The 12,343-nt window shown below is 54.7% G+C and overlaps 3 protein-coding genes across 3 annotated transcripts in view; 2 read left to right on the forward strand and 1 right to left on the reverse strand.

Annotated features, from left to right (window-relative positions):
- The window catches only part of DNHD1 (dynein heavy chain domain 1), a 60,524-nt gene extending 48,185 nt beyond the window's left edge, over positions 1-12,339 (forward strand). The window contains 14 exon segments of the mRNA XM_042460240.1: positions 760-942; positions 2,870-3,301; positions 4,093-4,534; positions 4,632-4,778; positions 4,876-5,091; positions 6,483-6,661; positions 6,778-7,767; positions 7,865-8,039; positions 8,361-8,447; positions 8,537-8,738; positions 10,555-10,646; positions 10,781-10,933; positions 11,028-11,764; positions 11,845-12,339. Coding sequence (XP_042316174.1) covers positions 760-942; positions 2,870-3,301; positions 4,093-4,534; positions 4,632-4,778; positions 4,876-5,091; positions 6,483-6,661; positions 6,778-7,767; positions 7,865-8,039; positions 8,361-8,447; positions 8,537-8,738; positions 10,555-10,646; positions 10,781-10,933; positions 11,028-11,764; positions 11,845-12,189 — 4,380 coding nt within the window. The 3' untranslated portion in view covers positions 12,190-12,339.
- Positions 1-12,343, reverse strand: part of FHIP1B (FHF complex subunit HOOK interacting protein 1B) — a 620,510-nt gene that overhangs the window by 352,752 nt on the left and 255,415 nt on the right. The window lies entirely within an intron of this gene.
- CCKBR (cholecystokinin B receptor) overlaps positions 1-12,343 on the forward strand; it is a 540,140-nt gene that overhangs the window by 259,569 nt on the left and 268,228 nt on the right.

Below are 12,343 nucleotides of genomic sequence, written 5' to 3' on the forward strand. Positions count from 1 at the left end.
TATTATTATTATTATTATTATTATTATTATTATTATTATTATTATTATTAAACTTTATTTCTAAAGCACTGTAATTATACACATAGCCACTTATATAGAATGAATGCTTCTTGGGGCAGTTTCCCAGGATATTTGAATGTTTTTCCAGAGGAAAGGACAGTTGGAGAGGTTTGAAAGTGGCTGGACAATAGATGTAACATCCTAGATCAAACATGTTAACTTCTGGATGGCAAAGCTCTTTGATTTCCATTCCTCTGACAAATATCAGGCATAGTTTCCCTTCCTTAACACTCCCAATCGAAGTATCAGTTTCAATTTGAAGGAGTCCATCTTCCTTCCTGCGTATTGGAGTGCTTCCCTGCAAAGTCAATGGGACCTCCTTATTTGGACAGATTATCTCTTGGCCTTGGGGTGGCTTTGGTGGCTACATGACTCAGCCTCCCTTTTAATATGGAATTTGATATCAAGGTTCAATTAGGGGTGTCCAGTACACAAACAGGGGAGCATGCTGGCAAAGGCCATCTTGTTCCCAGGACTGCTTTATGAGCATTAGGATTCCTTGGTTCTCTTCTAGCTCTGTAGTTCTGCAGTCTTGCTGGGTGATGGATGGACTGGAGGGAATGGGGGTCCCGGTGGGTAGACTGCTCTGGCCCTGCCCTCTCACGTTCCCCCATGAGGGAAAGCAGCCTGCCAGTTGGCACCTGCCTGCAATAGGAGGAGGCCAGAGGATTTCTCTCAAGGCTCTCTTTCTCTTCTCAGGTGAGCAGAGACTACAAGGCTGCCCTGGCTCGGCTGCATGTGCAAGACATTGAGGAGCTGCGCAGCTACCGCCAGCCCCCGGACCTTGTGATCAAGGTGACCGACTTGCTCTGCATGATGTTTGACCATGAGCCAGGCTGGGAGAACGCCAAGCTGCTCCTCAACCAGGAAGATTTCTATGAGGTGAGGGCCAGGTTGTAGTTGACTCCACTGTGTCAAAAGGTCTACCTTGAAATGCTGAAGAAAGGGCCCTTGTGTGAGGCTCTCTGGCGCTTGGCTGTGCTTAAAAGCTATTTGGGTTTTTTGCTTAGCAAGGGGAGAATGACTAGAGTTGAACCTCTTGGAAACAGTCACCATCATGTTGTAGGGTTTACTCTACAGGAGAGTGGGAAAGTGCCAGAGAAATCCAGCATGGTCCTGTTTGGACACAGCCACAACAGTGAAGTTATTTTGGGTGTGGAAAATAGCAACAGCAATAGCAGCTTCATTTATATACTGCTTCATACCGCTTAAGCTGTCTCTAAGTGGTTTACAACTGTAAGCCAATTGCCTCCAACAAGCTGGGGACTCATTTGAGTGACCTTGGAAGGATGCAAGCCTGGGTCGAGCTTGAGCCCTGGCTGGTATTGAACTTGCAACCTTATGGTTTGTGAGTGAGTGGCTGCAGTACAGGCATTTAACCACTGCACCACCAGGGCTCCTAAGAACAAAGGTGGGCTGTGAGCAGTGCCCACAGGATCCCTAGAGATAGTGGGTGGGGGCAGTAAAATGACAGACAGGCGCCAGTATCTTCCCTTACACAGATGCCATCATGACTGGGATGTTCTAGACAATTCTGGCCCTGACACCTAAAGAAAGTGCAGAAAGAGACGATGCCCAAAGAACACAGGGTTTGGAGCCACCTGCCATCTTGAAGCGGAAAAGTGATCATGCCAGGGGGGCTATGTAGCTTGTCAGCACCAGCAAGGAGAGCCGCAGCTGGGTGCTGGAGAGAAAGTGGATGTGGGGAAGCTGTCTTCCCTAAGACTAGGATCCCAAAGGCAGATATGCATCCATGGAAGTCTAAAGGGCAAGGGAGGTTCAGGAGAGAGGAAGGAGCTGGGGTTTCATCTGATCTCATTGCTGCTTCTTGTGGGCCACTGACTGAGCAGAATGCTGCACTAAGGGAGCCTTTGCTTTGACCTGCTTCAGGGCTCCTGGTGGATTCTTATACTGTCTCAGTTCACGGAGTTGGTCTGTGCCACTTCAGGCCTGGCTCTCTGAGGTCTGTGGTTCTGAAGGTCTGCAGAGATGCCATTGTGGAGATCCTTTCTTCTTTCCAGACAGTGGAATCTTGGATACTCACTGTGAAGGTCCATTTTGGGTTGGCTGCCAGGAGAAATCCACCCTGCCTCCCAGGAAGTGGATGACTTTTGTCTACACTCTTAACTAACCCTCCTCAAAATGGATTCTTCATTATAGTATATGTTTAGCTCTGGTTTATTCTTTCCTATTTGTACTCCTTTTGGTTTTTCTTCTTTAGTTATTTAACTCTTTATTTTGGCTGTGAGGCAAAACTGAAAGGAAGAGCTAGAGGAGGCAACTGGTAAGCAAAGCTTTAGGCCAGGGGTCGACAACCTACAGCCCGTGGGCCGGATCCGGCCCGGCGAGGCCTTGGGACTGGCCCCAGCCTGGTCCTGCCGCTGATTGCTGCCCCCGCCACAGCTTCCACGCCGCTCCAGACGCCATTTTGAGTTCGGCCCCCCAGTTGTCTGAGGGACAGCAACCCGGCCCCTGGCTCAAAAAGGTTGCCTACCCCTGTTTTAGGCCATGTGATTCTCGACTTCTGTCTGGGTGGTGATGGCTACAATCCATATAGTGTGGTTTCCTCATGGCAACTAACCCTGGATGGACCTTTAGTTCCATTTCATCTGCCTGCCTCCAACTGAGAGAAGGAGCAGGAAATGACCTCAGAGAAGGGTAGAAAGAACAAAAACCTAAGTGTAGCCATCTACACATAGATCTATGTGCAGGGGCTATCTGTTTGCCTGTTGTCGTTCTCTACACAGGTTCAGCTTGCTTACTTCAGCATTGATGTTTTTATGTCCCACACCTCTGTTTTCCTCTCCAGGAGCTGATCTTCTACCCAAAGGAGGATCTCCCCACAAAGCTCTTCACCGAACTGGGCAAGGTAGTGTCTGACAAGGATTTCTCTGTAGCCTCCATCCAGAAAGCCAGCCAAGCCGCAGCATCCCTCTGCCAGTGGATCTCTGCAGTCTACTGGTTCCACTGGGCACTGCGCGAGTGGCAGCCTGCTGCACTGCAGTTGCAGCACTGCGATGCTCAAATCAACACAGAAAAATTGTGCCTGGGTGACCGGCGTATGCACGCAGAAAGCTTGAAGGAAGCCACTGAGGCTCGGATCCGGGAGCTGAAGCAGAAGCAGGAGCGGCAGGAGAAGCTGCTGCAGCAGCTCACACAGTCCTTGCAAGCCAAAGAGGAAGCCACCACAGTAGAGAGCTCTGTGGCGGAGCACATGGCCAACTGGAGCACACTTGCCAAGGTAAGGGGCGAGTTGGGGTCCATCTTGAGCAGCGCCTGGCAGGCTCCCCTCTTAAATAAAATAAATAAAATAATTTTTTATTTGTATTCTGCCTCTCTATCAAAGATAATTGAGGCAGCTTACATATTAAAACTCCATACAAAATCCCTCCCTCCCCAAAACAGAACTAAACAATAAAATATTAAAATAATCTACAATAAAATGATATAATTAAAATAAACAGCATAGGATTAGGCACAGGGCAGTCGATGGGGTAAACATATTAGGTGTGTGGCCAGGATTGTTATTCGGGGAAGCCTGCCAGAAGAGTTCCATCTTGACGGCCTTTTAAAAGCTAAGCTAGTAATAAGACGCATCTCCTCTGGCAGGCCATTCCATAGTCTGGGAGCAGCAGAAGGAAATGTCCTCTGGGTGGTTGCGGTCAATCTGGTCTTTATAGGTTGCAATAGTTTCCTGTGTGGATTGTACCGAAGGAGGCATCCTCTAAATAGGTTGGACCTAAGCCATGTAGGGCTTTAAAGGTCATAACCAATACCTTGTACTGCACCAGGAAACCAATAGGCCGCCAGTGGAGTGATTTTAAGACCAGTGTAATGTGGTCACTTCTAGATTTTCCCATGACCAACCTGACTGCCATATTCTGCACTAACTGAAGTTTCTGGACTAAGTACAAAGGTAGCCCCATGTAGAGCACATTACAGAAGTTGAGTCGTGAGGTTACCAGAGCATGTACCAGAGAGCATGTACTCTTGGACTGCCTGGAGCATTCTCTTCCCCTCTCTTTGCCGCAGGGCCTGGAGCGTTGCCACATCACTGTGTATGGTGATGCGCTGCTCTGTGCAGCTGTCCTCTCATACCTGGGCCCCTTCCCTCCGACCCGACGAGAGGAGCTGCTGGAGAAGTGGCAGGCACTGTGTGCTGGCTCCCAGGTCCCCTTGGGCCCAGACGACATCCGCCGGATCCTGCAGAAGAACCTGCCTTGCCCTGGTTCGGCCTCCATCGGCCCCCCACTGGTGGCAGTCCAAAGTCCACTGGACCTGGTCTCCCTCCTCAGCTCGCCTCAGGAGCAGCGCCTCTGGGATCGGGTTCACAAGCCCAAGGATTCTGAGAGCCGGCTCACAGCCATGATCCTATGTTCCAGCATTCACTCACAGGCCCACCGGTGGCCTCTCTTGGTGGACCCTGACAGGCAAGCCCAGCTCTGGCTCCTCTCATCTCCTGCTTTAGAAGAGGGTAAGTGGAGGTGGGGGCTGGATGGGCAGTTGGGCGCCTTTGCTTGGGGCCTGCTCTTTCCCAAGGGGCTGCTCACCACTGATCTCTCTCTCCCCAGAGGAATCGGAGACCTGTGTCCTTTCGGAGCTCGTGCCAGATATGGTGGAGCAAGGTGGCTGGGACGAGATCCCAGAAGACAAGCTGGAAATCCTGTCGCTCACAGACCCTGACCTGGAAAAGAATCTCAGGAATGCTGTCAGCCTTAGTAAGCAGGCCAGGCCAGGTAGGGTGGCTGCATGGGACCCTTCCTCAAGTCCCTGGCACGGGTGGAAAATGCAAATAGCCCTGGTGCATTCCTGCAGACTTGCCAGTACTGCTGCTGAACTTTGAGAAGAATGTTCCTTGGTGCCCGACTCTCCGGCAGCTGATGGATAAGGAGTCCTTCCGAGGAGCCGAAGGCAAGGTCCTTCTCACCAAGTCTGAGAAGGGGGATGAAGAGGAGGAAGAGGAGGTGCTGGTGCAACCCTCTTTCCAGCTGTACCTGTGCACCGAGCTGCCTCTCGAAGCTTTGGGTGCAGGTAAGAGAGAAGCACGTGTGCTGCTGACCACCTCAACTGCCAGGCCCCTTGAGGTGCAGGGGTTTGGAGCCACCTGGCTGTGGCGACACCGAGGAGGTGGCTGTTTGTGCAGGTGCATTTGGCCCGTTGACTTCCTTGGCCCAGCTCCTTCTCTAAACTCCTCTTGGGCTTGAGAGAGAAAAGGGCTGCTGGGATGTATAGCCGGACATGCCTGAGGAGCCATGATTTAGTACCTCTGCTCAGAGGGGGATCCACCAGCCAGGGCAGAAGGCATATCTCAGGAAAGAGAGGCCTCTGGATTGAAATCCATCGCCCAGATCAGGCGCTTCAGGACGGGTAAAGTTGTGCCATGACTGGAAAGGGCAGAGTGGGTACTGGAAGCTCCACAGAAGCCATACAGGGCAAAACTCTGCACAGGAGGAAAGCAGAAGGTGAGAGGTGGGAACCCATCAGCAGGGGCAAGGAGGATTGGTGACAAAGAAGACAGTGGCGAAAACTTAAGCTGTCTCTGCCCAAGGAGCTTCCAAAAGGAATGCCCACACTGGTGAGATGGGCATCAAAACTGCCTTTGAGATTGCTGAGGCAAGCCCTCCCCGGAACCCCAAACCCCATCCAGCATCCTCTACTTTTCAACATATTTTCCATAAATGATCTGGATGAAGGGGAAAAGGATTGCTTGGCATATGAGGATGGATCACTTCTGCCATAGACAAGCCTAGTTAGTCCCACTCTGCATTTTCTGAAGAGTTGAAAGCTGGGGAAAAGAGTTCAGGAAAGAACAAGGAAGGCTCTCCCTTTTTGCTGTCGGGAGAAAATAGGTCAGAATGAAGACATGGGCTGGGGGAAGCCTCTCTCTTCCAAGTGTAATGTGGTGGGAGAGAGAGCTGGATTTGATTAACAGAGACCTTGGTTCAGTCCCAGTCCTATCATGCTTGCTGGGCAGGGGGTGACTCAGTGCCCTTGAGGTACGTTTCCCTCTCGGTTGTTGTGAGGATGCTATGGGGAAGGGAATGGTCTTCCATAGAGGGGAGACCATAAAAAGGAGGGAGGGGTGGTGGAAGGAAATGGCAACCATCCTTTCCATGCCCTGAATAGCCAGAGCAGGCAGAAAGCTTTGTGGTGGTGAGAATACAACAGCCAGATTGTCATCTGAATGGCATGGAGGACATTGGTTTGGAGCTGGCCCCATGGGGCCACAAGGGCTTTGTCCCCTATCCCCTATGCATATTTTGGTCTCTGACTGGGTCGTTCTAACACCTCCAGGCCCTACTCCTCTCCTCCCGTCACCACTGCTGCCTGTCCTGCCTCAGGGAGGGAGACAGGTGCTCTGGCCCATGGCTGAGTGCACACCAGATCCCCTCTTCTTCTTCCCTCTTCTGCCCCCTGTACAGAGGTGGACCAGATGCTCCTGAAGAGCTTGAACGTGATTGATCTCAGCCTCAGCCCAAAGGCACTGGAGGACCTCCTGCTGGGAGAGGTGTTGCGGGCTGAACGCAGAGAGATCCTGAAGACCCGGCAGGCCTTGCACCTGGCCGTCCTCCACCTGGATGGCAAGCTAGAGGCCACAGAGGTGAGGAGAAGAGAGTTAGGAGCTACTGCCGGGGGGGGGGGGGGGGGGGGGTGGTTCTGGCTTGCCTGCCTGCCCAAACATCTGCCCACCCTCTTTTCTGCTGGTTTGCCCTGCAGGAGGAGCTCTTGGATTTGATCTCACAGCCCCAGCGCTCCCTTTTGGAGGAGGAGAACTTCATGCCCATGGTGCGGCTCCTGCAAACTCAGATCCAGGCCCTTCAGGCCACTCGCCAGCACATGGTCTCCCAATACCAGGAACAAGCTGACCTGTGTGACAAGTACCGGCGGGTGGCCCGCGTTGGCACAGCCCTCCATGGGGCACTCAAGCAGGTGGCCCGCCTCCACCCGCTCTACCGCTTCCCCACAATGGTTTGCGTGGACCGTGTGCGCCAGGCCCTCCTCTCTGCCAAGCGCCAGCAAGACACCAGCAAGCAGGAGACACTGGAGGCGCGGCTGCTGGAGCTGAGCAAGTATGTCCTCCAGCAGTTGCTGACTCAGGCCCTGCCTGGCCTGCGGGAGATGGACCGCCTCCTCTACATCTTCCTGGGGGCATTGGCCACCCTGCCTGGAGCCGGGGCCAAAGCTGTCAGCTCTCTGGAGTGGCTGGCTTTCTGTGGAGGTCTGCGGGAGCCAGCCACCATGTCCCTGCTTCTGCTGAATGAGGAGAGGGCCCATGAAGGGATACCGCGCCCCAGCTGGGTGCCTGCCGAGGCCTGGGAGGAGTGTCGGGCACTGGAGCAGCTGCCAGGCTTCCGAGGTCTGCTGGCTTCCCTGGCTGGGCAGGTGGAACAGTGGCAGGAATACTTCCGCCTGCCCTCCACTGTGGTCGGCCCTGCCTTGTGCCCCAGCCATACCCACCTCAGCCCCTTCCAGCGTGCCATCCTGTGGCGTGTGCTGTGCCCCGAGGCCATGAGCCGAGTGCTGGCAGACCTCACCACCTGCTTGCTGGGCTGGTCCATGACAGAAGAGATGGTGGCCGCCAACCCTTACGCATACAGCCGGGCCAACAAGCCCATCATCTTCCTCACCCCCCCAGCCGGATCGGCTGCCTCCTTCACCGTGCCCCTTCTCTGGATCCACCAGATGGCTGCTCACCGGAAACGGGCGGTAAGGAGGTAGGGGCTGGGGAAGGTGAGCAGAGAGAAGGTGCCCGAGCAGCCTGACCTGGAAGTTCATCCTGGTCTGGGCCGTGCATACTTTTCAGGGAAAGATTGTTGTCATCTCCTTTGGCACCCCCGATGCTTCCCGGCGCGTGTGGCGGACGCTCCCTGTTTGCACCAAGAAAGGCAAGTGGCTGGTCCTGAACAACTGCCACCTCCAGGAGCACTGGGACCCGGATGTGCTCCTGCAGTTGGATCACCTGCTGAACATGCAAGCAGGTGAGAGCAAGGAGAGGGATAAGGGGCTGTGCTCAGGAAGCTGGCCTGTTTGCTTGCCCTCCCTCCCAACTCAAGGCTCCTATTCTGCTCTTCCCCATGAATCATAGAATCCAAGAGTTGGACAAGACTCCAAGGGTCATCCAGTCTAACCCCATTCTGCCATTTAGGAACTCACAATCAAAGTACCCCTGACAGGTGTCCATCTGGCCTCTGTTTAAAGAACCCAAAGGAGACTCCACTGCCCTCCAAGGCAGCAGTGTCTCCCACTGTCAAACAGCTCTTACTGTCAGGAAGTTCTTGCTCATGTTTAATTTATTGAAGGTGAGACCGAGGGCCGAACTCTTGAAGTCAATTCCAAGTTTCGCCTCTGGCTCATCACAGCAGCTGACGCCCCTGAGTCAGTGCCAGGTACAGTACATGAACCCCAAATGGGATGGTAAGTGAGGTATGGAAAGAGTGATGGCCCCCACAGACCCTGGTGCTCCTCTCTGCCACAGGGCTTGTCCACCGCAATGCCACCATCTTTTTCTGTGAGGTGCCTCTGGAATTCAAGGGCATTCTGATGCGGGCTCACCAGTGGCTGCAGGGACAGGTGCATGGCCTGGACACAGAGAAGCGCCTCCCACTCCTCGTCCTCTACGCTGTCCTGCTGTACCGGCAGATCTACGCCCCCTGGACCCAAGCTGCCCTTTATCTCTGGTAAGGAAGGGGAACAGGGTCAAGTTGCGGCTGGTCCTGGAATGGAAAACACTTAACCAGAAGCAGTTGTTTGCTTGGGCTGTGAGTGTGGAGAGTGTGTGTGCCTTTGCTGGGGCAACTGGATTGCCTCTCTTCTTGCCTCTCTGACCAGGTGGGAGGTTTGCTTGTGCTTGCTTCCCTCCAAATAGCAGGAGCCAGGCACGGCTCATCTCTTGTCTGCAGGGAATGCCCCTCCCTACATATGCTAGCTAAAGTTGTGCGGAGCCAAGGGTATATATGTATGTGGGGGTGCTTAGCAGGTTCCCACAGACCAAACCCCCCAACCATGTTGTTACAGCAGGAGCTCCTGGGAGTCAGGTGCCCAGAGGACCAACCTTCTACACATTTAATTAGGACGCCCATTTATCAGACTGATTGTCCTGGTTGGAGCTAATGGGGACTGTTGTCCAAGACATTTAGAGAGCCCTCCACCTAAATACCTTGAAGGGACCAGATCCTGTCTGATCATGGAAGCTAAGCAGGGTGGAGGCCTGGTTACTACTTGAATGAGAAACGGCCAAGGAGTACCAGTTGCTATGTTTCAGAGGACGGAAGGAAATGGCAAATCACTTGTCTGAGAACACCCTATGGAATTCATGGTTGCCATAAGTCAATGGGTGACTGGAAGGCAATGGCACATTACCGTTGAAGATTGCACTAACATTTCTCCAGTCACAGCTTGCTTCCCTTCCCACCAGGAAAGGTCCATGGGCTGGCTACACAGAAGGAAAAGCATCCAGAGGTTCCTACACATCCATGAAAAGTGGTGGGGACCAGAGCTGGTCAGCTGTGTTGGCAGCCACAGGTTCAATGTGCCAGTCAGAGTTGACTAGTGCTAATCTGGAAGGACAGCCAAAGAACCAGGAGCAGTTCCACGGGCGCTTACCCAGAAGGCCCTGGGTTCAGGTGGAAGCCCTGCCGCTGCCAGAGCGGCTTAGAGAGATGCCCCTGAGGGCATTAGCAGAGGGACTTCTTGGCCTCAGCTCCAGGGAAAGGTGCACCATCACTATAGGGTTGCTAATGAGAGCAGGGATCCTTCTTGCCCATCTTGCCTGTCCCATTCCCACTGGCAGACCACCTTGTCCATAGACTGGTGACCATGAGCTTGCTGCCCACCTAGGTCCATGAAGACTGATATACTCAGTGGCAAAGGGCCAATGCTTGCCAAAATCCAGATGGCTCTCTTGGCCCCACACAAGCCTTAGGCTCTGCAATTCAAGGAAGGGAAGGCAGCCATTTCGGCTGATGCCTCTCTCCCCAGCCACGTGAACTAGCCAGGCTGCAGTTCTGTGGGCCTCTGCAGCATCCCTCAAGGTCCCTGGGCTGAATTGTGGATCTGTGAATCTGAAATTATTACTGTTAGCATTTTATTCTATGCTTTTGTTACCTGTGAGCAAGGGGATGGTCCTGCCACGAAGAACAGTGGCTGTTTCTGCGGCTCTCTTGGACTCTCCTAGTACAGTACAGCAGGGCCCTTTCCTTCCCTGTCCTCCTTTGTCTGTGGGTTGGGCACTTGGCAACTGTATGCAGCTCAGCCTCTCTGAGTGCAAAAGACCAGAGGAGACCCCAACCTCTGGCCTAGGCAACAAAAGACCTTCTGCCCTGACACTGAAACGAGTGAGGAAGCAGTTCTTCTTCAGGTAAGTGTGGGTCAGCATGGTGTTTGGGGCTGGCAGAGGTAGGCAACAACCAAGGCACAGCAACAGCTACGCTTGGTGCTGTTTTCTCCCCTGGGTGCCAGAGCCTGAGCGGGTGGCTGCCTGTGATCTCCCACCAGGAGCCACTGGGAAGTGGCCGAGGGATTCCAGATCCAAGAGAAGCTGAATCATCTGGCAAACAGCCCCCCAGAAGCCCTGCAGGAACTGGCAGGTATGGAGAAGAGGGAGGCCTCCACCCGCCCACTTTTTCCATAGTAGCCTATTAGTCCCCTGTGAGATGGCCTGACCTGGCCCACTGGGGATAGCTTATCTGGCCACTTTGGCCCTTTCTTTTCTCCTCTGCAGGGAGCATGCTCTATGGGGGATACGTCCTGGACAGCGGTGACGCTCAGGCTGTGGAGAGTCTGTGCCAACAATGCCTCAAGGCCACTGCCCGCCTGCAACCAGGTTGCGGCCCCCAAAAGATCTTGGATCTTGTAATCGGCTCCCCTGGCTCAGGTGAGCTGAGGGGAGGGGAGGGGAAAGGGACGCAGGTCCCTTGGCCAAGAGTGTCACCACTCACAGGCTATCCTGCCTCCTCCTTTCCTCCAAGGGCTCTCAGAAGAGGAGGCAGCCGCCGCCACACAGGCCCGGATTGCGCAGCTGCCCAGCCCCATGGAGCCCACCTGGGTGGGTCTATGCAGTGGGCTGCAGCAGAAGATGCTGTTGGGCCGCAGCCAGGCCTTGCTTTCGGCACTGCGGGCATCCCAGGGCCTTTGGCAACCCCGAGGACCCCCTCTCCAGCAGCAGGAGGAGCAGCAGGAGGCCCTGGCGCAGATGGTGCGCAAGGGCCTGCAGGTGGTGGATGAGCTGCAAGGGCGGCTGGAACGCTGCGGCTGGGAGGTGGGGGTCCGGGGGGGTCCTCCCGAAGGGCATTCCCGCCCCAAGCCCCGCCCAATGCAGCGCTTCCTCTTGGAGGAGGGGGGGACCTTACTGGCCCTCCTGAAGCAGGTGGGCCGGGACCTGCGCTGTGTGGAGGAGCGCCTGCAAGGGGCGCCCTGCTCCTCCTGCCGCTGTGGAGCCATCTTCCAGGAGCTGTTGTGGGGGCGGATGCCCAGCCCTTGGCTGCCCTATGTGCCTACTGGGCCCCAGGCCCCCCAGATCTGGTTGGAGACGCTGCGGCAGCGCTGCCGTTTGCTCTGTGGCTACATAGGCTCCATTGGGGGTCAGTTGGTGGCCCACTACCAGCTAGCTGCCTTTCATCGGCCCCGGCGCCTCTTCTTGGCTCTGCTACAGGAGAGAGCCCGAGCTGAGAAGCAAGAGGTGGATGCCTACCACCTGGACCAGAAGGTGAAGGATGCAGAGAAAGGGTGGGGAGTAGGGGTGGAGGGCTCCCCAAGCCTTGGTACTGATGCCCGTTTGTTCCACAGATTTTGCCCGGCATACTTCCCCCCAGTGAAGCCCCTGAGAAGGGCCTCTACCTGAGTGGCCTGGAAGTCCACCATGCCATGTGGAATAGCCGCACTGGGCAGCTCCAGGAGACCCTCTCTGCTCAGCCCTGCCGGCTGCCCACCATCTGGGTCCAAGCCAGCCGGCAGCCCTCGATAAACACTGCTGACCTGCCCACCTATCAGTGCCCTGTATACCTGGGGGCACCCCAGACGCCTGTGCCCCTCAGTAGCCGCCACATCATCATGCATGTGGCCTTGCCATGCAAAATGGCCCTGGAACTGTGTGCCCAGCGGCGGGTGTATGCCATCAGCCTCTTACAGTGAGAGCCCTGTAGACAGAAGCTGGAAGAGCCAATGTTGCTGTTGTTACTGTAGTTAATAGTAAAATTGGTAGTGGCAAGGAGAGAGGGGATGTCCGTTATCCCTCCTTCAGCCTCCATTGTTCAAGGACTCCCCTCTACCCCCCCCCCCATGGCTA

The sequence above is a fragment of the Sceloporus undulatus genome, chromosome 3 (genome assembly GCF_019175285.1).
Source record: "Sceloporus undulatus isolate JIND9_A2432 ecotype Alabama chromosome 3, SceUnd_v1.1, whole genome shotgun sequence".
In the NCBI taxonomy this organism is placed as follows: Eukaryota; Metazoa; Chordata; class Lepidosauria; order Squamata; family Phrynosomatidae; genus Sceloporus; species Sceloporus undulatus.